Here is a 26,500-nt window from a genome sequence, read left to right on the forward strand (position 1 = left end):
AAACATGGCTGGTCACGGCAATGGAGATGTTGCGCCTACATCAGAAGGCTACATGAGTCCTGTTGGGGATAAACTGGAGGAGATGATGGGGGGCAGAGCGGAGCACAGCTTACGGTGGATGAGATGGCCGGTGTTTCTGGTCATTGGACAGGAGAGGAGGAGCAGGAGCAGCCAGAGGAGCTGGAGGGTTATTATGAGGGAGGCGAGACAGAGGACCCAGACACACCGTGGCAGTATGCAGTGGAGATGGAGGCAGGTAGTCCCAGCGAGTCACTGTCACAAATGGCATGATGCATGCTGAGTTGCTTGCGTAGTGACCCCCGAATTGTCAAAATTCGTCTGCGCGATGACTTCTGGATCTCCTCCTTATTAGACCCTCACTACCGGCCAAGAATGGGGGCCTTTTTTACACCCACTGAGAGGGAGGACAAACTGACCTACTTCAGGGAGCTTCTACGTAGTAGGTTGGCCGATGCCTATCGGCCACATGGTCCATCCACTCGCAGTTCAGACTCGGGGGGCCCTCTGCGCTCACCTTCCACTGCCATGGCTGCTGGGGAGGGGAGGGGTGGCAGGAGCAGTAACGGCTCAATCAGCAGCAGCCTGAGTCTACAGTCGTTGATGAGTAGCTTCCTTCAGCCGCATAGTGAAGCTACTCATCAGCAGCAGGTGGACATGGAGCAGGACCTGAACCAGCAGGTGATGGCTTACCTCAACATGACCCTGCCAACCATTGTTGAAGATCTGCTGGACTTCTGGGCAGCCAAACTCGATTTATGGCCGCAACTAGCGGAGCTTGCCCTGGAAAAGCTGTCCTGCCCGGCCAGTAGTGTGACATCAGAGCGGATGTTTAGTGCGGCCGGGGCCATAGTCACCCCAAGGCAAACTCGTCTGTCCACTAAAAATGTGGAGAGACTGACGTTTGTCAAGATGAATCAGGGATGGATCAGCCAGGATTTCCAGCCACCAATGACAGATGGGTCTGAGTAGATTGACCATGCTCCTACAACAAAATTTTCTCTATTGTGGTTGGTTATGAAACCCTCTGGGGCAGACCTGGGGATTGTACGGCCGCTTGACACATACGGCCCTTTGATTGGCTCTGACCGTCCCGCGCTGATTGGGGGACAACTATGCTGCCTAATCTGGGGGACATCTATGCTGCCTAATCTGGGGGACAAGTATGCTCCTAATCTGGGGGACATCTATGCTTCCTATTCTGGGGGACAACTATGCTCCTAATCTGGGTGACATCTATGCTGCCTACTCTGGGGGACATCTATGCTGCCTAATCTGGGTGACATCTATGCTGCCTAATCTGGGAGACAAGTATGCTTCTTATCTGGGGGACATCTATGCTGCCTACTCTGGGGGACATCTATGCTGCCTAATCTGGGGGACAAGTATGCTCCTAATCTGGGGGACATCTATGCTGCCTACTCTGGGGGACATCTATGCTGCCTTATCTGGGTGACATCTATGCTGCCTAATCTGGGGGACAACTATGGTCCTAATCTGGGTGATATCTATGCTGCCTAATCTGGGGAACAACTATGCTCCTAATATGGGGAAAACTGAAGCTTCTGGCCTTGGGCCTATAATTTTTTTAAGTTTAGCAGTAGCTAAATACATGATTAATGCAAATGTCAACATTGATCTTTAAATAGAACCAATAAGGGAAAAACCACCAAACGGACAATGTAAAATTAAATATCATACTTTCTTAGTTTATAAATTAAACAACGTTTAAATCTGCAACGAGACATGGACAAAAATGGTGGTGGGAAACAGGGAGGTAGGGAGGACAAAAGGAAAAAGTTAATTGTTAGTCTAAGACTGTGGTAAAAGATTTTTACACCCATAAACATATGTCACAAGTAAGAAAAACTGCATCAAGCTGTCATAGAAATCATGACAATAGCAATGCAGAAAACCAGTACAAGTATAAGCATAATAGACACACCAGGTGGTTAAAATGCAGATGAAGCCGGAAAACAGTGCCGACTATTTCATACAAAAAGACATCCGCAGACTGAAAGGCAAAGTACAACAGTCTCCCCCACACACACACTCCCCGGTAACCCACCAAACCTCCGATGCGTTTCGCCCAGCGGGGCTTTGTCCAGGAGTCCTGGACTCCTGGACAAAGCCCCGCTGGGCGAAACACTTCGGAGGTTTGGTGGGTTACCGGGGAGTGTGTGTGTGGGGGGGACTGTTGTACTTTGGGCCTGGGTCTAGGAATTTCAATTTTTTTTTTTAATTCAACAATTGTGTGGTTCATTATTTTTGAGAAGAAAGTCTTTGGGTGGTCCACCGTCCTGCCTTATAGAGTCTTCTGAAATGTTGGATATGCGCTTGTGCTTACACAAAGTTGTAAATTAAAAAAAATATATATATACAATTTTGTTGATTTTGGGGCGGATTGTGAAGCCCTGTGTGTACTGGTTCATCAGCCAACTCCAGGCTGTGTCCTTCAGGCAATAAATGGGTTCCTGATGCCGCAGAGGTGGGGCCTGGGTCTGGGAATTAAAAATTTTTGGATTGCTGGTGCTACAAAAAAAGATGGACACACCCTAATCCGTTAAGTGGAGCGCGCCTGCGGCCCCGGACATCTGAGGGCATAACACACCTGTTATTGCTCGATCTCAGGAGAAGGGGGTTCATCATCGGGAGAAGAGAGTTGCAGGTTGCCCTTGAGTCAGCAAGGCGGTAGCACGGTTGGCAGTCAGCGTGGTGTGGCAGTAGTGGAAATTCTGGAGCCAAACGTGCCCGGGGGAGACCACCTGCTTCGCGGCAGCTTACCTTTCCGGGAGTTAGCGGGTTACCAGCACCGGTCGATGAAAGATAGAGAAACGCTAATCCGTTCAGTGGAGCGTGCCTGCGGCCCCGGAAATCAGAGGGCATAACACACCTGGTATTGCTCGATCTTGCAATTCATCGTGCAAAGGTAGGGGGCTATTAAAGCCTCTTGGGTACTGCTGAGGCCTACTCTTGACTGCTCCTGGTGCAATGTATGGGGTAATTAAACACTCTTGGGTAGTGTTTTTTTATTTTTTATTTACTGATAATTTTATCAGTAATAAAATTGAATTTTCCAGAATGCTATTCGTTACACAACGGAACGCTTGTTGCATGTGATTTATTAATGAAAAAAATAAATAAAATACGGACAGGGATTAACTCTGCTTCATCATTTTGGGCGAAAAAAGTATTTGGTGATTTGATCTTTTGGAGACAGATGCGCTTACACACATGTTGAATTAGTTTTTGTAAAAAAAATTTAAACATTGTGTGGTTTATTATTTTTGAGAAGAATGTCTTTGGGTGGTCCACCGTCCTGCATTATAGAGTCTTGTGAACTGTTGGATATGCGCTTGTTCTTACACAAAGGTACAGTGACCCCCCGACCTACGATGGCCCCAACATATGATGAAATCGACATACGATGGCCTTTCAGAGGCCATCGCATGTCGATGTCAGCATCGACATACGATGCCTTTTTATGTCGGGGCCATCGCATTAAGTGCTATCCGGCAGCGCCAAATGCTTAAGCTGCTGCCGGATAGCAGCTTAATGTTCCCCGTGTGGTGCGGTAAGTATTACTTACCCCTCCGCGATGCTCCGGGGTGCCCTCCGGGTCCAGCGCTGGTCTTCCGGCGTCTTCTTGGCCCTCTCCGATGATGTCAATACGCTGCTGCGCACGCCATCCTATTGGAATGGCGTACGCAGCGGCGAAATGACGTCGCTACGCAGGCCCAGTAAGGCCTTGCGGAAGACAGAAGAGGACCGGAGAAGACAGAAGAGGACCGGAGAAGACAGCGGAGAACCGGAGAAGACAGCGGAGAGCCCAGCGGAGGCCTGGGATCACCATCGGGAGCGGCGGGGACACCATCTCGAGCGGCGGGGACAGGTGAGTACAGCTTCCTATATATATATATATATGACTGCTCCAGAATCATTATGTGTCTTTCAGGAACTACTTGCCTGCCTGTTGCCTCAGGCCTTGGGCCTATAATTTTTTGAAGTTTAGCAGAAGCTAAATACATGCTTAATGCAAATTTCAACAATGATCGTTAAATTCTCGGTGCTCTGCCAGGGCCTTCTCCTACCCCGCCGGGACCGATCCGAGGACCTCACTAAACCATCCAATTGTTAGTAGAGACATGCGGTGTGTACAAGGGGCAGGGACTTAATGAACCCTAGCTTATGACCCGCACTTAGTTGTGATTCTTCTTTCCTGGCAAAAATGATCCCTATCGCCAACGGGAGCCGAGTGCAGAAGGGGCTTTATCCTCATCAGGAGAAGAGAGTTGCAGGTTGCCCTTGAGTCAGCAAGGCAGTAGCACGGTTGGCAGTCAGCGTGGTGTGGCAGTAGCGGAAATTCAGGAGACAAACGTGCCCGGGGGAGACCACCTGCTTCAAGGCAGCTTACCTTTCAGAGAGGTAGTGGGTTACCCGCACCTGTCGGTGAAAGATGGAGACACGCTAATCCGTTCAGTGGAGCGCTAGTACGGCCCAGACATCTGAGGCCATAACACACATGTTATTGCTCGATCTCGCAATTGATTGTGCAATGTAAGAGGTTATTAAAGCCTCTTGGGTACTGCCTAGGTCTACTCCTGACTGTTCCTGGTGCAATGTATGGGGTAATTAAACACTCGGGTAGTGTTATTTTTAAATTTACTGATAATTTTATCAGTAATAAAATTACAAACTTGTTGCGTGTGATTTTTTTAATGAAAATAAAAATATAAAAATATAAAAAAAATACGGAGAGGGATTAACTCTGCTTAATCATTTTTGGCGAAAAAACTCCTTTGGTGATCTGATCTTTTGGAGACCGATGCGCTTACACACATATGTCATAATAATTTTTTATAAATTTCAAACATTGTGTGGTTTATTATTTTTGAGAAGAATGTCTTTGGGTGGTCCCCTGTCCTGCCTTATAGAGTCTTCTGAACTGTTGGATATGCGCTTGTTTTTACACAAAGGTATACATTTATGCAATTTTGTTGATTTTGGGGGGGGTTGGGGTGGATTGGGAAGCCCGGGTGACAGGCGTGTACTCGTGCATCAGTCAACTCCAGTCTGTGTCCTTTAGGCAATATATGGGTTACTGATGCAGCAGAGATGGGGCATGGGTCTTGGAATTTCAATTTTTTAAAAAAAATTCACAATTTGTGTTGTTTATTATTTTAGGGAAGAATGTCTTTTGGTGGTCCACCGTCCTGCATTATAGAGTCTTCTGGACTCTTGGATGTGCACTTGTTCTTAAACAAAGGTACAAAAAACAAAAAGTTAGGGCTATGGAGACGTTGCGCCTACATCTTATGGCCACATGAGCCCTGTGGGTGCTTGTGAGATTAGGTCCTTTATACCCACAAGGCAGGGTCCGGGACACAAATTTTGATTTAAATTTCAAATAAAAAAATAATACATTTCAATGTTCTCCTTATGCTGCAGCCAACTCCAGGCTGCGTCATTCTGGTAATATATAGAGAGCACTCACTGTCCTAAATTTTCGTTAAAATTTTTCGTAAAATTTTTTAATCTTTTTTTATTAGGGATTGTTAAGCTTTGGTGCGTACTCATGCATCAGCCAACTCCAGGCTGTGTCATTCAGGCAATATATGGTTTACTGATGGCACTGCTGGGCCTGGGTCTGGGAATTTCAAATTTTCTCATAGGTAGCACCCGCTATCCATAAGTCTTCTTCATAAATTTCTACAATTGTTGTGTTTTTTTGGAGGGATTGTGAAGCCCTAGTGTGTACTCATGCATCAGCCAACTCCAGGGTGTGTCATTCATGCAACATATAGGTAGCACCCGCTGTCCTAAATATTCTTAAAATTATTTTAAAAATCCTTGTTTTTACTTTGGGATTCTGAAGCCCTGGTGTGTACTCAATGCTGCTTCCTGCTACACTCTGTCAGCCCGTTGGTCTTGCGACAGTGTGGTACTTCACCTCCACATCCTCCACTGTGTCTTAAGCCTCCACTGCCCGGAAAAGTCTCAGTGGCCCTTCAGCATACCATGTGTGCAGGTCACGGCGGTGTCACGCTGTTCTCCACATGGTTTGCCTTGGCGAGAAGTCTTGGAAACAATGGCCGGTCAGGGCAATGGAGACGTTTCGCCTAAATCTCACGGCCACATGAGCCCTGTGGGGGCTTGTTGGATTTGGTCCTTCGTACCCACACGCTGGGGTCCGGGACACGCAAAGGTTGTTTTAAATTTCAAATCAAAAAATGATGGCGCTGCTGGGCCTGGGTCTGGGAATTTCAAATTTTCTCATGGGTAGCACCCGCTATCCAAAATCTTTTTCAAAAATTTCAAAAATTGTGGTGTTTTTTGGGGTGGATTGGGAAGCCCTGGTGTGAACTCGTGCATCAGCCAACTCCAGGCTGTGTCATTCAGGCAATATATGGGTTACTGATGCCGCTGTGGGGCCTGGGTCTGGTAATTTCACATTTTCTCATAGGTATCACCCGCTATCCAAAATCTTTTTCAAAAATTTCTAAAATAATGGTGTTTTTTGGGGTGGATTGTGAAGCCCTGGTGTGAACTCGTGCATCAGCCAACTCCAGGCTGTGTCATTCAGGCAATATATGGGTTACTGATGCCGCTGTGGGGCCTGGGTCTGGGAATTTCAAATTTTCTCATAGGTAGCACCCGCTATCTAAAATCTTCGGTTTAAATTTCTTAATTCATCTTTTAAGCTTAGGGATTGTGAATGCCTAGTGCTTACTCATGCTGCTGGCAACTCCGGGCTGTGCCATTCATCCACTATATGGTCTCCTCATGCTGCCAACACCTCCACGCTGTGCCATACAGCCACTATATGGTCTCCTCATGCTTCAGCCTCATCCTAGCTGTGTCATTCAGCCACTATATGGTGTCCTCATGCTGACAACATGTCCATGCTGTGTCATTCAGCCACTATATGGCGTCCTCATGCGGCCAACACCTCCACGCTGTGTCATTCAGCCACTATATGGTCTCCTCATGCTGACAACATGTCCATGCTGTGTCATTCAGCCACTATATGGTGTCCTCATGCTGCCAACACCTCCACGCTGTGCCATTCAGCCACTATATGGTCTCCTCATGCTGACATGTCCATGCTATGTCATTCAGCCACTATATGGTGTCCTCATGCTGACAACATGTCCATTCTGTGTCATTCAGCCACTATATGGTATCCTCATGCTTCAGCCTCATCCAAGCTGTGTCATTCAGCCACTATATGGTGTCCTCATGCTGCCAACACCTCCACATTATGTTATTCAGTCACTATATGGTCTCCTGACACTGATGCCACCACCAGGCTCTGTAATTGTGCTGCTGTGCGGCAGTGATTCTAAGAGCGAAGCTGGTAATCTGCATGTTATTCTGAATAACAGTATTATTTCCCTACCCCAGCACACTCCATATGCGTTTTAGAACACAGCAAAGTGTTCTTTACCCCTACAGCCTTCTTTAGAGGCTGTATGTAGGCTAGAAATAGCCTTTTTTAATATAGATTCGCCGCGAAAAGATTCGGATCGAAACAAACTTTTTCGTAAAATTCAGCGAATCGGCCGAATCAAATTTTTTAAAAGTTCGCTCATCTCTAATGGTTATATTATTTTTATTACTGTGCCGTGTTTTACCACTATGATATTTTTTAGTCTATGCTGATTCTCATATTTATTCTTATATTTACTCTTATATTTAATTATTATTTATCTACTAATATTGTCTCTATGAGATCACCTTTTAGTCCAAGCTTTTCTTACATGTATTTTATAGTTAATTATTATTCACCTATTTATTTATATCACCCATGGTCTCATATATACATGTAATTTATTGCATAATAACTTTGGTTCATCTCCCTATCTTATGCAGACTCAAAATGCCTCACTAACATTCTGGGCTCATTCTATATACTAACATTACTTTTCCGGCAATATTTTGTGCTATATTTTGTGCTGTATTAGGCGTTTACCTCGTTATGACTCTATGTGCCCCACACACCCCATGCGCTCTAGCAGCGATGTCAACACCCGGTCACAATACTATGCATTACTGGGTTCATGCGGCGTAACATCTGCCAATTCTATGCGATCGGACATCACTGGGATATCGCTGACAGGAGCACCGACAGCAGTACCTGCCTCCTGGCTGTGATTGGTCCACTCCGGTCATATGGACGCTCCTGCATAGTAACCAGTCCTTACCACCGGCTCCAGCACTGTCAGCATCCTCTCCTCCTCTTTGTTAAGCGCTACGCAGGATGTTGACATCTGGAAACCGGATGTCATGGGCCCCAGAGCGGCTCTGCAAGGCTGTATTGTATAGCATCTACCCTGACAATTTGAATGTAAACTCTGGACTATTATGTATATTTTGATCACTCTTTGTTTTCTTAAACAAGGTAGAACGTCCAGCACTCAATGTCCATTGCAATATGGTTTATTGGCATAAAAGCATGCTCATGAACAGAGCAGAGCGTAAGCCTACGCGTTTTGGGTAACAAGACCCTTAGTCATGGCATAAAACATACCAAAAAGTAAAACAATTTATAGTATAGCAATTGATCATGTGACTGCCTCCGCAGATGGAAGTAAGACATGGCACTGGATTACAAATATAAAGGCAAAAAGTGAAAATAGACATAGCAGGACATACATACTATCTTTTCCAAATTGGTTATATCATAAATGGATAAATAACATCATAATAAGATTGACCTGTACAATTTTCTCCATATAAGATTTATTCCGCACCAGGGCACAGAACTCCAATATACTGAACCCAATCCTTCTCACGACTGAGTATTCCATTTCTAGATGTCAGATTTTCCTCAGAAGGACAGCATGTTGTTTCTTCTCCATTTCGTAAAGAAATTGCAGGGAACACTATTCTGCAGGCAACATCTTGCCATCCCCACCATGTTACGGCTAATATACCGTACGGGGAGTGGTGTAGGTTGCGGCGGAACTGCACTAAGAATGACGCATACGAAGTGGAGTCTGAACAACTACATAACAGACTGAGAAATAGGGGCTATGATGATAAGTTACTTAAGTTAGCCAAAGACAGGGCAGACAAACTAAACAGAGAGTCACTCATTGTACACATAGACAAACGTAAGGAGACACAAAAAAGTAGTTAATCTGTCCCTTTTTTCATCACCCAGTACAGTAGACAGTACAATCAGATAGGACGGATCATGCGGAAATATCTTCCAATATTGTATCAGGATCCGATCCTAGGTAAAATTGTGTCTGCAGGCTTTAAAATGGTCTCAAAACGAGACCCTTCTTTGGGTAACAGACTGTCACCCAGTATGTTTGGTACCAGTGCACCTGCTAGCAATCCGACCTGGCTACATAGTCCAGGTAACTGGAAATTTGGTCATAATACGTGTGTTACCTGTAGACACATGCATGTATCGAGGGATTTTAGGTCATATAGTAACAACCAACAATATTGTATTAAAGAATACATTAATTGTAATTCGAAATACGTGGTATATTTGGCCTCCTGCGAGACATGCATGTGCCAATATGTAGGTTGTACGTCCACACCATTGAAAGTGAGAATTAGACGACATTTGTCTGACTGTACAAATCTACAGTTTAACATCTCAGCACTATCCAAACACTTTAGGGATGTACATCAGGGCAATACAGAGTCCTTCAGAGTGATGGGAGTAGAACGTGTCAAAAAGACGTCACGGGGTGGGGATTTGAGGAGATCTCTCCTAAACCGGGAGTCCTATTGGATTTTTTTACTGGGCACCCGGCAACCAGCTGGACTTAATTTAAGACATGACCTTATTCTTACGTACTAATATACCATGTCCCTTATCGTGCCGTGCACCCATGACATGGTGCTACAATGCCAATTGCAGCATTATTTAGCATAGTCATTATATGAGTTGCATTGGGTTCAGTATATTGGAGTTCCGTGCCCTGGTGCGAAATAAATCTTATATGGAGAAAATTTTACAGGTCAATTTTATTATGATATTATTTATCCATTTATGATATAACCAATTTGGAAAAGATAGTATGAATGTCCTGCTATGTCTATTTTCACTTTTTGCCTTTATATTTGTAATCCAGTGCCATGTCTTACTTCCATCTGCGGAGGCAGTCACATGATCAATTGCTATACTATAAATTGTTTTACTTTTTGGTATGTTTTATGCCATGACTAAGGGTCTTGTTACCCGAAACGCGTAGGCTTACGCTCTGTTCTGTTCATGATTATGCTTTTATGCCAATAAACCATATTGCAACGGACATTGAGTGCTGGACGTTCTACCTTGCTTGCTGTATCGGGCGGTTGCGCTTCCGCCAGTCCGCGCACACCTGTGTCCAGTGGGAGGTGAGAGCTGTCTACTTGCCGGCCTCTTTGTTTTCTTACTTGTACATGTATTATAATTGTATTCAATTCATAAGCTGCGTGATGTATGATGTGATATCACTATCTTGGCTCCGCCCCCTTTTGTATTGGCCCCAATTTTGAATATATTTATACCCTGTTTGTACCTGTCATACCCATATTGATCTGAGGAAGGGGGTGGCTCCCCCAAAATGCATCATCCATATTTGCATTGTTTTTATATTCCTCAATAAACCACTCCAGTGTTTTACGTCATCCCTGGTTTGGCTTCTACTTCTTACTGGAACCAACAGCGCCACCACAAGGGTTATTTTCTTCCTACTACATTATGCAAAGGCAGAACTTCAGAGAATAAAACATTAGATCCAACATCCTATATATAATTACCAAGTGTGTGAAAAGCTTTCTTCACCTCTGAAACCTCATTGCATGACAGATCATGTGTCCCTAGATGTACAAAAATATCCAATTCTCCTTCTGTTTTGATTATTTAACAATTGTAATGTCCGTTTTTTTTTTTTTTTTGTATTTTTTATATTTTTCTGTTTAGGTTTGTATTCACTCACTAGGTTGTTCTGAGCAGTTTGCTATTATCCCTGGACAGGGAATTGTTAATGCTCTTAACCAATGAGAACTCAGGTAGGGTTATTTTAACCATAGTTCTCCTGCATTCTGTACTGGTTATTTGTGCAATAATGCTACTATGAAGTCTGTTTTATGATGCAACTTGCATTTGTCTATCTTAGTATTTATCTGAGTTTTAACCACGGTTATGACTGTTTGATATAGATTTTAGACGGCTCTGTATTTTAGACTTCTGTCTGTTTTTAGGATTTGTATGTTCATTCTGCTTAGTCTCTGCTCACACTGTGTTAGTCTTGCTTGTTACCTGTGCTCTGCATGTTATAATTCCTGCTAGGTATCCTGGAATCTCTTCTGACTAATCTGGGTTTCAGTCTAGTGTTCTATGTATTATAATTCCTGTTTGGTATCCTGGAGTCTATTCAGACTCATCCGGTTCCAGTTTAGAGTTTCGTGTTTCATATTTGTGTTTCCTACTAGGCCAGTTTACGTTCCACACTGGTGAGTGTGCCTGCTGGCCAGTAGTCTATTTGGATTTTGTATTTCTGTCTACTCCTTTTGTGGAGTGGGGTGTCCAGTTCTGTGTCCCAGTCTGAACAGTGTCCTATGTTAGTTTGCTATATCCTGCCCTGTTTGTTAGTTTATATTATGTCTGGTATATCTGGTTGTCTGGTAGTTTTCCAGTTCTGTTTCTGGCTGGGACCGACTATGTTTATTATTTGTTTTTACGCCACTGCAGTTTAGCGTATGGAGGGACTGACTCCAAGTTGTCGATCCACCATTTAGGGTAAACGGTCAAGTAGGCAGGGAGAATGGTTATTAGGAAAAGCTTAGGGCTCCCTCTCCCTGTTGTCCCCCCCCCCAACAGTCGGTCTTGACAACAATATTATGAATATGTCTCCTATCTCTGCCAGCAATAGCACCAGGGAGACAAAACAATTTTCCTTAAACTCCCCACTGTAACAATCCCACCTGGTTAGGCGGTGCATGTTGTTCTTTGATCAGGTAAGAGTTACAATTCTGCACCAATCGGCAGCTAGGTGGCTTGTTTCAGGCTTCCAGAGCCTTTCAGGCTTGCTGCTTATTTCCCTTTTGCCCAGGATAACCGGTCCGGTCCGCCAGCACCTCGTTGGAACGAGCAGAACCAGCAGCTCTCTGAGCTACAGCAGGTTGTGCAAGACCCCTATTTCATAACAGGAAGCCGTGGATCGGACCGGCTACCCTTGGCAAATTGGGGTTCCTAGGGACAGATGATTTTCATTACAAGCGCTGTCTATGGCCCTTTTTCCTTACAGGATCATTAGGGAAAGTCATGATCTGTATACATCTGGACCCAATATATGGAACCCACTAATTAATGCGGATATCTATCACATTATAATTTTATATACTTCTTGTGGTGTCTACTTTACCAATTCTGTACCTCCCTTATGATGCCAATTTGACTATTGGCAGAAATATGTTGGCCGCTAAAATTGGTGGGAGCAATTGATATTTGGGAGACCTGGCCAAGCTGGCAAGGCCAGGCAGAGCTCGCCTAGGCCATCCTATATACATCAACAACATCCCTTGTCATTTCTTTTTGTTTGTGGTGATTGTGAACACAAGTACACTATTTTCTATAGATAATTTAAAGAGTCTTTCTTAAAGGTTATATTTTAGGCACATCGGAGACACATTATTGGTGGTCTTATATTTTTGATTCTTCTAAGCTGTGTAATTTACTATGCTCTAGCGTGGTCAGACGCGGGACCAAATCTCTCTGCGCCTTTTTGTACGGTCCCTTTGGCATAGTAAGGTATACCACTAGCTCAGGAACAAAATAAACTAGAAATGAAGCCTGAAGAGCAAAAGTACAATACAAAATGCCATATACAAGTTATTAAATGGCCATAAATAGTTCTACTCATGTACAAGCACCACAGCTTGTTCTTAAAGGTGACCTGAAACGACAGGTGCGCTACAAGTTTCCTAATAGATAATATGATCAACAAATGTCATTATGTTGGGAATAAATTATTGTCTTTGTTCTCAAACTATTAAATATCAACAAAAATAATTTTTCTGTGTGGATCAATACAGGGACTTGTTGGACATCAGATCATTACTGTGTTTACCAACCAAGAACCGTCCATGTGAAGGAAGGAGATTCAGTCACCATCCCGTGTACATACACCTATCCTGAGCGCTACGGAAGGGAGTCACAGATTATTATATATTGGGGAGAACGAAATGGGCCTTACTGCTCTGATAGCAAGAAATCCATCACAGATAATTCTGGGAATGTTGTAGATGAGTATAAAGAGCGGATCTCTAGAGTAACCCATCCTGATCACCAGACAGAGTCTCTCATAATCCGAGGACTGAAATTTACAGATGGAGACACGATCTGCTGTACAGCGACTATATATACAACTGGTCATAATCCATTCACCTGGTATGATACATATGGGACGTCTCTCACTTTTGAAGGTAAAATTGCATTTTATACAATACAATCCATATGCTGTAGACTGAAAAACCTGAACACATAGATGTTAGATTTAAGACAATAAGGGGTAAGCGTCTGTGAAAGCAGAACCATGATCTATAAGGATAAATACATAGTGTAGCATTAGCATTATATTAAAGGGGTACTCAATATTGTTTTTAAATAAACTGATGCCAGAAAGTTATACAGTTTTGTAAATGTATTCTATATTAAAATATTAACCCTTCCAGTACCTATCAGCTGCTATATGCTCCACAGGAAGTTCTTTTCTTTGTGAATTTATTTTCTGTCTGACCACAGTGCTCTCTGCTGACACTCTTTTTATTAGAAAAATACAAAACTTATCAAATACAAAACACAAAGCAAGCTTAACCAGCTATAACATAAATAAGAAATACTCTAGAACCAAAAACAAAACCTCATAAACAAAACCCTGCCTAACCGGCCAGCCCAGCTTTACTGAGATACTAAAATACTAAGATATTAAAATATGCCCAAAATATCTAATCAAACACTCACACACTTACCGAAAATGAACATAAGAAAAATAAATAAATAAATAAAATAGCACAACTTGGCTTGTCAAAATATAAACATAAAAGTTATCATTATCCGACTATAACTCAAAACCATCCATACTTGGGAACACGCAACAAGAAAACTAAACAGAAACGTAGCAAGCACACCTAAAAAAATAAAAAAATTAAAAAAAAAATATTATATTTTTTTTACTTTTTTTTTATATTTTTTCTTTTTTTTACATTTTTTATATTTTTTTAATCTTTATACATATACATATATATACATATACATACACACATATATATACATATATATATATATAGATATACATATATACATACATATACACATACATATATACACACATACAAACAAAAACTATAATAGTAATAATAATAATAATAATCATCAAAATAATCATATCACACATACATTCACTTACAAAACGTCCAAATTAACTGGATCCTCTATCCGGGACTAATGAAAATACCAAAGAAAACATAAAACAGACCAAATAACTGAAATAAACTAAATAAACCACATATCAACACAGCAACTGGTCCGGCTACCATAACGCTGAAACAATATGAAACAATATAGATATAACACAATATAGGTACAAAATTACTAAATATACTATATAAATAAAATAGAATATAAACAAAATATATGCACTACAGAAAACCCCTACAAAATCAATAGAAAACCCTAGGAAAAACCCTACACTAAAACTGTACCCTCACCCACACCACCCCTCCTGTACATGGGTCAGAGTCCATACCGTTCTTACAGTTCACAAAGTCCAGTCCTTAACTGACCCATGTCAGGTCCCCCAAAGATGAACACCACCACCCACAAGCACACCCTCCCCACCTAGCACTCCTCCCAACCAACTTATACACAAACTTATACACACTGAACCACAACCCACTTTAGGCCCAAGTTTGGTCGCCTGTAAGCCCTTCATACCATATCAGCTTAAAAACAAAACAAAAAACTAGCGTGCACATGCATCAGCCCACCACCAGGGAGAAGGATGGCAGACTTGATACATTCAAAATAATTTTACACTCTTTCCCTAACTCCCCCTACAATTCTCCCTAATCCTATCCCTTCATTCAAACTAACCCTGTTCTCATCCTATCTCTGTCCCTCTGACACTGTCCCTAACCAAAATAAAGGTACTCTACCTAAAAGGTCTAGTACCTAGGGCACATCAAAGGAAAACCCTCTCCATAGGAGAGAAGCCCTACTGGTACCAAGACTGCCATACTCCAAAGACCTGATCTTCCCAAGGTCACCGGTGATGTTCCTACAGACCTCCACCTCGGAGAGGATTTTCTGTTGGGTCGACACTAAACACCGTGCATTCCACGTGTAGTACCTATTCACTAAGCTAACTAAGAATAAAGTGCCCCGATCACGGCCACCCAGGTTCCTGAATGCCCCATAAGCCCACTCCTGATAGGTAAGGCCGGCAAGTTGACTCCAGCCGATGGAAGCGCCCACCCTGTTGTAAACTCCTATATTAAAGGGACAATGAAGCAGGAAATGGTCCATGCTTTCCAGCGTGTCCCCACACTCTTCTCGGGGACATCCCCGGTCATCAGAGTTCCTACACTTCAAATTGTCCCTCACATATAGCTTCCCCTGAAAGCAGCACCAGGCCAAGTCCCAAAACTTCTGGGGGATCCTTTTCATGTTTAAAAGGTACAACCCCACCCTCAGATCCCGACCTGGGCAGTCCCTGAGCGCCAGAGGCTTCTGGAAGTTGGTCAACAGAACCCGTTTGTCAAGGAACTGCCTTGACTGGGTCCTGATCTCCCACACTCCCAGACCCCACCGTCGTATCGCCTTCAGAGTCGGGGTAGCGTAAGCCGGAAGATATCCATGGGGCGTACGGAGGTCCTTCACTTGCCCTCCTGTCTCCCATTCCTGGAAGAAAGGCCGAAACCATTCCCTACAGGAGAGTACCCATGGAGAAGCCCTCTCTGACCAGAGGTTTGAGATGTTAGCTTTCAAGAAGGTGTTGGTTAAGAACACCACAGGGTTTACCATAGATAAACCCCCTAGTCTCCTCGTGCGGTACGTAACCTCCCTCTTGACTAGGTTCATCCTGTTCCCCCATAACAGTTGGAAAAACAGGCTGTAGACCCTAGTGTAGTAAGCCTCTGGCAGGATACATACGCTGCCCAGATAGATAAACAAGGGGAGCAGGTACGATTTGATCAGGTGTACCCTTTCCCTGAGGGTCATAGACCAACCCTTCCACTGGTCCACCTTCTGAGTGGCATCCTGGAGCTTACCATCCCAGTTTTTGGTGGGATAATCATCCTGGCCGAATATGATGCCCAACACTTTTGCTGACTCTTGGGACCCTGGAAGGGTGTCCGGGAGATCAAACGTGGGATCTCCCCCTCCCAGCCAGAGACTCTCACACTTATCCCGGTTGATCTTAGACCCGGATGCCTCCGAGTAGCGGTCCACTTCCGACATCACCACATCGACCTCTCGCGAGGACACGAAAATGGTGACATCGTCAGCGTACGCCACCACTCTCTGGGCGACATCCAGCTCTGCCAGGTTCATCCCGACTCCCGCCAACGGCCCACAATCTACCGTCCGGACGAAGGGATCGATTGCGAACACGTATAACAGCGGGCTCAAAGGACAACCCTGACGGACTCCGGACCCCACCTCAAAAGAGTGGCCAGACCAACCGTTCACCAGTGGGAAACTCTCTGCCCCTGCATACAAGATCTTAAGCCAATTCACAAAAGTACTCGGTAAGCCATATCTCAGGAGGACGGACCAGAGGTACTCGTGGTTCACCCGATCAAACGCTTTGGCCTGATCCAGGGACAGCAAGTACCCCTTCCAGAAACCCGCACTACTCCTCTCCACTGCCTCCCTGACACTAAGGACCGCACTTAAGGTGCTTCGGCCTGGAACAGAGCAGTGCTGAGCTCCTGAAAGGAGCCGGGGTGCAAACTTCACCAGCCGATTAAACAGTATCTTGGCCAGAAGCTTCCTGTCCGTATTGAGAAGAGCTATGGGCCTCCAATTCTCAATACGGCTGGGATCTTTACCCTTTGATAGAAGAATCAGGGCCGACCTCCTCAATGACTTCGGCAGAGTGCCCGAGGAGAGACACTCATTGAATACCTCAGTCAAGAGGGGAGCTAAAGACTCCTTAAAGGTCCTGTACCACTCGGATGTTAAGCCATCCGGACCTGGCGACTTCTTAGGGTCGAGCCCCTCGATCGCCAGTCTCACTTCCTCTTCCCTGATTCCTTCTGCCAAAACATCAAGAGAGGGGTCTACCCCTGGCTCAGGAATGGTTTCAGCCAGGAAAGCCGACATCTTGTCTCGATCTAGATCCTTCCTCCCCAAGAGGTGCGAGTAGAAGGATCTGACGACCTCCAAGATCCCTGATCTGGACCGATTCAGAGATCCTGTACTATCAATCAGTCCTGAAATGACTTTACTACTCACTGACATCTTACAGTTTCTGTAAGGGTCGGGCGAGCGGTACTTCCCGAAATCCCTCTCAAAAACCAAAGATGCGTGCCTATCGTACTGACACCTCATCAGCAAGGATTTCACTCTGGAGATATCCTCTCGGCTACCTCCAGTCGAGACAAGGAGCTCGAGTTTCCTCCTCAGACCCTGATACAGGCGATACCTGTTCAGGGACCTGAGGCTCGAGAGCTGGCGGAAGAACCCCGCAACCCGCTTCTTGAATATCTCCCACCACTCTGACTTACTACTACATAGGCCCAGTAAAGGTACCTGACTCTGAAGAAAATCCTCAAAGGACTGTCTTATCTCCGCTTCCTCCAGGAGGGACGAATTCAGCTTCCAATAACCTTTTCCCATCCGGGGGGGTCTCTGAAACATTCAGGGAAAACAAAATCATACAGTGGTCGGAGAACTCCACCTCAACCACGGACACTGCGGAAGAGACGGCTTCCTCCTTTAAATAAAACCTGTCTATTCTAGACCTGCGACTACCTTGATGATAGGTGAAACCCGTGTGGCCTGAGGGGCTCCGGATGTGGGCATCCTCTAGGCGAGCTTCTCTAGCTATGCTAATCAGTGCCACACTATCGCAAGTCAGCGGACCATTGGAGCCTCTCCTATCTTGGGACCTCGTGACATTATTGAAGTCCCCTCCAAAGATCACTTGCCGACTCGTAAAAAGAAAGGGCTTAATCCTCATAAAGAGATCTTTACGGCCCCGCTTAGTTTGCGGGGCGTAGATGTTAATGAGCCGGAGCTCTTGTCCCTTCATGAAGACATCTAAGATCAGGCACCTCCCCATTTCTAACTCAATAACCCGTCTGCATTCAACAGGAGCAGTAAAAAGGACCGCCACCCCACTATACGGCTCAGCCGCAAGAGACCAGTGGGAGGAACCGCGCCTCCACTCTCTTCTGGCTTTTACCAGGGAGGCGAGATCTGACAACCTGGTCTCTTGCAGATACAAAATGTCGGCTTCAACACGGCCGAGAAAATCAAAGGCTGCGAATCTAGCCGTATCAGACTTTATGCTGGCACAGTTAATAGATGCCAGTGTCAGTGGGGTGAGTGCCGCCATCCTGGGTGATTGAGTTAGATGGCCTCACCCTTTAAACCTTCTTCCTCTCCTTCCCTCCACCCCCATCTGAATCGGAGGAAAACCCTTTGCCTCTTTTTAAACTCAGGGATATATCCATCCCAGGATCTTTACCTCCAGCATCTGGTGTTACCTCTCCCCCTGAGGAAACTGCCCCAGAGGAAGGAGGCTCGGCACCTCCTGGAGGCCGCACTGCCTCCGGACCCTCGAGAAGAGGAGGGGAGATGGTATCCCCAAGGGCCTCATATCGATTTGAAAGGACGATCAGAGGGTCAGAGACTGAGTTGTTCCTTCTATGGTCTGAGGCTAAAACTGAAGAGGAGGACGGCGCTGCCTTACTCTTACCCTTCTTCCTCCTCTTCTTCTTTTCCTGGCCACCATTTACTGTCTGCCCCTCCTTCTCCTCCTCATCCACAGTTTCGGATTCAGAGGCATGACTGGAGGAAGGAGCATCTTGACCTTCTTCCCTACGCAGTCTCCCTATCTCCTCATCCAGTTCGGCCCCACCCAAAGCCTCAGAGTTATTCTGACCTCCTTCTGAGCCAGTGTCTGGAGTGGGACCCCGAGCTACCCCTGGCACCTGGGCATTCTCAAGGGCCCTCTCCAACCTGCGCTTCTCCTCTCGCCTCCGCATAGAGGGGGTCTTATGTTTTTCCTTCACTGGCTTTGGTGCCCCCTCTCCTCCACTAGTCCCCTCCCCCGCTGGGGCAACCGTTAGGCTCTCCCCAGCTGGGGCGGTCACAGTGTTGGAGAACGAGCGTGGACACCGGCTGAACGGGTGACCTAAGTCACCACACAAGTTACACCGAATCTGCCCACAGGTGGCCGCCAGATGACCCACCCCACAGCAGAGGGCGCATATCTGCTGAGTGCAGTTGGCACTAAAGTGGTTTGGGTCACCACACCTGTGACACAGCCTCGGCTGCCCCTGGTAGAAGATCTGAATCCTGTCGCGTCCCAGAAAGGCGGCCGAAGGGATGTGGGTGACCGTGTTCCCTGAACGCCTGAGACGAACGGAAAACGTCCAGGCCCCAGACCATATATTGTGCTCGTCAAAGTTCTTCCGGGGGACGTCCGTCACCTCCCCGTACCTGCCCAGCCAGGTTATAATGTCATAACAAGAAAGTGACTCGTTACGGGTCAAAACGGTCACTTTCTTTACCATACTCTGGCGAGATACCGCTTTTACAGCGAAATCTCGCCATCCGGGCTCGTTTTTCATCAGCTCATAATTAGACCAAAAGAGATCTAGTCCTTCCGGCCTAACAAAGCTGACGTCAAACTCGGAGGAGCCGAAGGGGTGAATCAGGGCAAAGATGTCCCCAGCCCTGAAACCCATCTGGAAAAGAAGCTCCACCACCTTGCCCCTTTGGGGGCACGCATCTTCGCCTTTCCAGACCAAACGGGCCACATTCCTGCGACCTACCTCCTGCCCGTGTGTCTGGAGGGACCATACGGTCTCCCCATTCCTCTCTCGGAACGCTCCCAGACCATGTCTCTCCACCCAAAAAGACAGGTCCATCTCCTTTCCCTCTACCTGGAGCGTCCTTTCTCCTCTCTTTAGTGCCTCCAGGAGACGCCGTTGCAACTGACCTTCACCAGATGCAGGAGGTAAAGATCCTACTGAACCCCCAGCCGCCACACTTGCATAACTCCTGACGACCGGGGGGGCAGCCGGACCAGACACCGTCCCTACATCCCCGCCTAGGCCACCTGTACTGCCACAAAAGCCACTCTTATTCCTACCATCCACACCACTACTACTACTACTCTCATTCACACCACTACTCCTCCCATCTGCACCACTACCACTCCTCTCATTTACACCACTACCACCCCTCCTATTCACTCCACTATCACCACTCTTAATCACTTCACTGCCACTCCTCCCATCTGCACCACTACCACTCCTCTCATTCACTCCACTATCACCACTCTCATTCACACCACTACCACTCCTCCCATCTGCACCACTACCACTCCTCCCATCTGCACCACTACCACTCCTCCCATCTGCACCACTACCACTGCCACATACACCCCTCTCATCCACAGCACTACCACTCCCATCTTTCACACACCTTGTATTAACATTGCTTTTATTGACAGTATTTTTGGGATCAGCAGCTGCTTCACCCACTACCTCTGGGCTGGCCTGGACATGCTTTAGCTTGGCCTTTTTGTACATTCTCAGGTCACCGGCGGCTGCCATTGTCGGCGACGATGACTCCTCCTCCATTCGAGATGTCACCGCCGACATCACCTCCCGAAGCTGAGGCTGCCCCTCCAGGCGCACCTCCACCACTCCTCCTGCCACTGATGTGCAGGGACTCCCCTCTCTCACAGGGGAGATCCCTGCAGTGCCTGCGCCACACACTGTGCCCAACCGCACAGGCTCAGCAGCAGGTTCTGACACCTGGACGCTCCCCCCCCTCTCAGGGGAGTGCCCCGCAGCACCGACACTACTAGCAGCGCCCAGGGGACCGCCCCCCAAGCAGAAGATCTCACCACACACCTCAGGCGCCTGGACACTCCCCCCCCTCTCAGGGAAGTGCCCCGCAGGGCTAGTAACATTGTCCACAATACTCGGGGAACCGCTCCCCTTGCAAACTGCCGCATAACTATTGCCCACTATTAGCCTGTCCTGCTCTTCCCTACCAGCAGGACGCATGACTGTAGCACCCGCGGCCATGTTGGATGCAGCACTGTACCCCCCGTGCTGGTCCCGTTCCACAGCAGAAGCGAGATCTGGCAGGGTGGGGGGCCCAGCAGCCTGAACCAACTTTTCAGGTGGCCCAGACTGCTGGATAGGAGAGAAAACAAACTTTATCTGCTCCTCAGCCTTTTTCTTCTTCTTCTTCTTCCTCTTCCTCTCCTCAGGGCCCAGGTCCTGGCCAAAACTGAAATTTTCCAGACGGGTGGGTGACTCCTGCATCACTATGGCCCGCAGGAGCCCCCCACAGACCAGTCCACTGTCACCGCCATCATTACTGTCACTTTCCTCAGAGGTGGCTGGTAGGGCGACTTGGGCAGGGTTGATGTAATCCGCACTCGGGGTGACAGAGGTCTTAGGGGTACACGGGGTATCACACACATCCCCCTCACTCTCATCACCCTCACTGCCGCCATCTCCCTTACCACCTTCCTCCATCTTCTCCTCCGTGACACACAAGCACTCTTCCTCCCCCTGACTATCCTCTTCCTCCTTCACAGGGGTCCGCATGGTTTTATAGCGGTCTTCATTCTTTAATTTTTCTTTAAACATGCCTGCTCCCTCTACAATCAGCATTCGGGCTCTCACCACCTCCTGCTCCTCTGCCTTCAGCTCACACACCCTGGCAGCAAACTTAGCCCTCATAGCCTTGGCAGAGTTATCTGTTTGGTAGCGAGCAAACTTCAGGTCTTCCCTTATGATTTTCAGCTTTTTCCCCAGCTGCTCATATTCTACAAGATTTGCCTGCATGCGGGAACCGAAAGTAGCTAGCGACTCCCTGGGACCCTTCACCCCCCATTGCTGGGGTTCCATAGTATCAGACACAGTCCCCGAAGACATAACCATAAGCTTCTTACCGGACGCCTTGCGGTTTCCAGCGAAGGACGGGGGAGTGGGCTCCACATTACTGCGGAGCCTGCTGGATCTTCTCACCCTGTCCTGGGAATCGGCCGTAGCTCTCTCACTCCCACCCCCCTCCGGCCTAGTTCGTGGGGTGGAAGTCTGGGGCTCCATAGCAGGAGGCTCTCCCAAGGAAGCTGCCACCCTCCTGGGGAAAAGGCTGTAGGAAACACTGCTTCAATCCTCTCTCTCTGGAAGTCAGACACACCCAACAGCTGCTGTGTTCCACAGGAAGTGCTCTCTGCTGACACCTCTGTCCATGTCAGGAATTGTCCTGAGTAGGAGCAAATCCCCAAAGCAAACCTCTCCTGCTCTGGACAGTTCCTGACATGGACAGAGGTGTCAGCAGAGAGCACATCCTCTGAACACAGCAGTTTCAGTGTGTGAAGTTGTCGGGTGTGTCTCCTTTGAGCTCCAGACTTCCACACAGAGAGAAGCAGCGTTTTTCACCTGCCTTCCCAGGGGTGTGGCAGGCCCCTGGGGAGAGCTTTCCTGCATGGAGCCAAGGGAGTCTCGGGCTTCTACCTCTCGTTCCCGGCTGGCGAGAGGGGGGAAGATAGCATCTACAGCCGGTTCCAAGGTCGGGGTGAGGCGTTCCAGCAGGGCCCGCAGAAATGCGGAGCCCGCTCCCCCGTCCAAACCCGAAGGACGCAAGGCTACAGCCAAGAACAGCGGACCTTCTGCTACCCCTGAACCCCAGCAATGGGGGGTACGGGGTCCAAGGGAGTCTCTGGAGATGTATGGGTCACGGATCCAATCCAAGATGGCGGAGTATGAAGAGTTGGGAAGAAAACTTAGGAGCCTGAGGGAAGACCTGAAGTTTTCACGCTACCAGGCTGACAATGCCTCTGCAGGTAAGAGGCAGAAGTTTACTGCTCAGGTGCGGGCTCTTAAGGCAAAGGTGGCTGAGGTGGAGGAGGCCAGAAGGAACATTGCTGAGGATGCAGGGTTCTTTAAGGAAAAACTTGCTAACAATGAAAGATTTAAAAACCCGCATGCATGTGCAGACAGCCATGAGGACAGCAGTGAGGAGGAAGATGGAGAGGAGGAAGGTGATGGAGAGTCAGGTGAAGCTGTGGAGAGTGAGGGGGATGCTGCCCCTGGTGCATGTGACCCCCAGCCCCCCCAAGATAGCTACCCAGAGCCCTATCAAGTGGCGTTACCTTCCAGTGATGGGGAGATGGAGGATAGCTGTGAAGAGGACGCAGCTAGTGGGGGTTTGCTGAGAGCTATTGTGCAGCAGGAGTCACCTACCCGCTTTGAGGATTTTGCCTTTGGTGAAGATCTTGGCAAGAATGATGTAGTGAAGAAAAGGAAGAAGCAGAAAGTTCAGGAAACGGTATCTTTTGTTTTTCATTCATTCAAGCAGTCTGGGCCAGCTGTGAAGTTGGTTCAGGCTGCTGGGCCCCCCAAACTGCCAGACCCCGTTCCTGTCATGGACCGGGGCCAGCAAGGGGGGTACAGCATGGCGTCTGAAAAGGCTGTAGGCGCAATAGATGTGAAGCCCACCCATCCTGCCGGTAGGGAGGGGCAGGATGGGCTCATGGTGGGAAGTGGCGAGGCAAGCTATGCCGCCGCGTGCTCGGGGGGCGGTTCCCCAAGTGCTGTGGGCATTACCGGCGCTGCGGGGCACTCCCCTGTGAGGGGGGGGAGTGTCCAGGCGCCGTTGGCAGAGAATGGTGGGTCCAGGTGCTCAGGGGGCGGTCCTCTGAGTACTATATGTTCTGTGGGCGCTGCGGGGCACTCCTCTGTGAGGGAGGGGAATGTCCGGGCGTCAGAGTCTGCTGCAGAGCCCGTGCGGACGGGCACAGCTGGCATGGTGGGGATTCCCTGCGTGTCAGAGAGTGTGGGCGGAGCTGGGGTGCGCCCGGGGGGGCAGCTCCAGACTCCAGAAGGGACATCGCCCATGGAGGAGGAGCCCTTGGCGTCAACCCCAGCAACAGCTAAGACAGCAAAGAACATTATTAAACCAGCTATACTACAAGTCCCAGCCAGCCCAGAATCTGTTAGGCAGGTAATGAGTGGAGGATGTGAGAATGCTGAGTGTAGTAGTGTTGTGGATGAGAGGAGTGCATGTGGGAGTGTAAGTGGAGTGAATGATGGTGGGACTAGTAGTGGTAAGAGTGGAAAGTCGGGTATGAATGGGAATAAAGATGGGAGTAGTGGTGTGAGTGGCTGTACTGACGGTTCTGGGTCTGGGTCTGGTCTGGCTGCCCCCCCGGTAGTGACTGCTTCTAGGAGCTATGCCAATGTCACTGCCGGGGGTTCAGGGGGGTCCCCATCTCTGTCCGGCTCTGGAGGCCACTTGCAACAGCGCCTCCTGGAGGCTTTACGCAGGGGTGACAGGTCGATCCAGGTAGAGGGAAGGGGTGAGGTCGACCTGTCTTTCTGGATAGAGAGGCACGGTTTGGGGGCTTTCCGAGAGCGGAATGGGGAGGTGGTCTGGTCCCTCCCGACAACCGGGCAGGACAGTAACCGTAGGAATGTGGTCCGTCTGATTTGGAGGGGCGAGGATGCGTGCCCACCTCGCTCTAAAGTGGTTGAGCTCCTCCTTCAGATGGAATTCAGGGCAAGTGACATCTTTGCCCTCATTCACCCCTACGGTTCATCCGAGTTTGATGTCAGTTTCGTACGGCCAGAGGGTCTCGAACTCTTCTGGTCAAACTACGAAGTGGCAAAGAACGAGCCCGGCTGGCGGGATTTTGCCGTCAAGGCGATTTCCCGTCAGAACTCTGTCAAGAAAGTTACCGTTTTGACCCGTAACGAGTCACTTTCTTGTTATGACATTATGACCTGGCTTGGTCGGTATGGGGATGTGACGGATATGCCCAAGAAAAACTTGGATGAGCACGGGATCTGGTCCGGGGCCTGGACGTTTTCCGTCAAACTCAAGCGTTCAGGGAGTACAGTTGCCCACATTCCGTCAGCCGCCTTCCTTGGACGCGAAAGGATCCAGGTCTTCTACCAGGGGCAACCCAAGGTCTGTCACAGGTGTGGCAGCCCCACCCACTTTAGCGCAGCCTGTACTGTTCAGGTCTGCGCTTTGTGTGGTGGGGTGGGTCATCTGGCCGCATCCTGTAGGCAGATCCGGTGCCACCTGTGTGGTGTCCTCGGGCACCCTTTTAGCCGTTGTCCTAGCGCCTTCGCCCGTGCGGCGGCCGCTCCGGCTGAGGAGAGCTGCGAAGTTGCCTCGGCTGGGGAGGGTACAGGCAGGGATGGGGGCGCAACAGGGCTAGTGAGGAGGAAAAAGGGCCCCGCCAAACTAAGGCGAGAGGAAAATCGTAGAAGGAGTAGGGAGCTGGAGAATGCCCAGGTGACGGGGGTAGCTTCAGCCCCTGCTCCTGAAGCTGGCCCTGTAACCGCTGAAGCCCTAGAAGAGAACGTGCTGGATGAGGAGATCAGGAGACTTCACAGAGAGAAAGGCAATATGGCCGACCCTTCCGATTCCTCCCACTATGAAAGTGTGGATGAGGAAAGTGGGGTGAGGCCCAAAAAGAAAGATAAGGGCAAAAGGAAAGGGAGAAAGAAGAGGTCAGAGCCCTCTGAAGTTCCTTGTACTACGGGCCAGGTCCAAAACGGAAGCCTGACTGCCCCCCCTCTGATTGACCTGTCAAACCGATACCTCGTCCTCGATACCATCTCCTCCCCCTCCTTGGAGGGGGAAGGTGAGGACGGGGTGCCTAGGGAGAAGGAGCCTCTGGGGGGAACTGGGCCCTGTCCTGTTGAGGCACCTTCCTCAGAGGGCAGGGCTAGACCGGAGCCGGACAGAGACGGGGACCATATGGATCAATCGGAGTGTAAAAAAAGATCCAAGAGTGGTCCTGCCCTCTCGTCTTCTTCGGGGGATGAGGGGGCAAAAAAGAAGGGAAAGAGAAAGTAAAGGGTGTGGCCGTCTAATTTAACCACCCTGTATGGCGGCACTCACCCCATTGACGCTGGCATCTATTAACTGTGCCAGTATAAAGTCTGATACGGCTAGATTCGCAGCCTTTGATTTTCTCGGCCGTGTTGAAGCCGACATTTTCCTTTTACAGGAGACCAGGTTGTCAGATCTAGCCTCTCTGGTAAAAGCCAGAAGAGAGTGGAGGCGCGGTCCCTCCCACTGGTCTCTTGCGGCTGAGCCGTATAGTGGGGTGGCGGTCCTTTTTACCGCTCCTGTTGAATGCCGACGGGTTATTGAATTAGAAATGGGGAGGTGCCTGATCTTAGACGTCTTCATGAAGGGACAAGAGCTCCGGCTCATTAACATCTACGCCCCGCAAACTAAGCGGGGCCG

The 26,500-nt window shown here is 48.1% G+C and overlaps 1 protein-coding gene across 3 annotated transcripts in view; it reads left to right on the forward strand.

Annotated features, from left to right (window-relative positions):
* The window catches only part of LOC130367591 (uncharacterized), a 115,649-nt gene that overhangs the window by 39,700 nt on the left and 49,449 nt on the right, over positions 1-26,500 (forward strand). For all 3 annotated transcript variants that reach the window (XM_056570101.1, XM_056570102.1, XM_056570104.1), the window contains exon 2: positions 13,063-13,452. In XM_056570101.1, coding sequence (XP_056426076.1) covers positions 13,063-13,452 — 390 coding nt within the window. The remainder of the gene's footprint in view (positions 1-13,062; positions 13,453-26,500) is intronic.

This window comes from Hyla sarda, chromosome 4, assembly GCF_029499605.1.
Source record: "Hyla sarda isolate aHylSar1 chromosome 4, aHylSar1.hap1, whole genome shotgun sequence".
Classification (NCBI taxonomy): Eukaryota; Metazoa; Chordata; class Amphibia; order Anura; family Hylidae; genus Hyla; species Hyla sarda.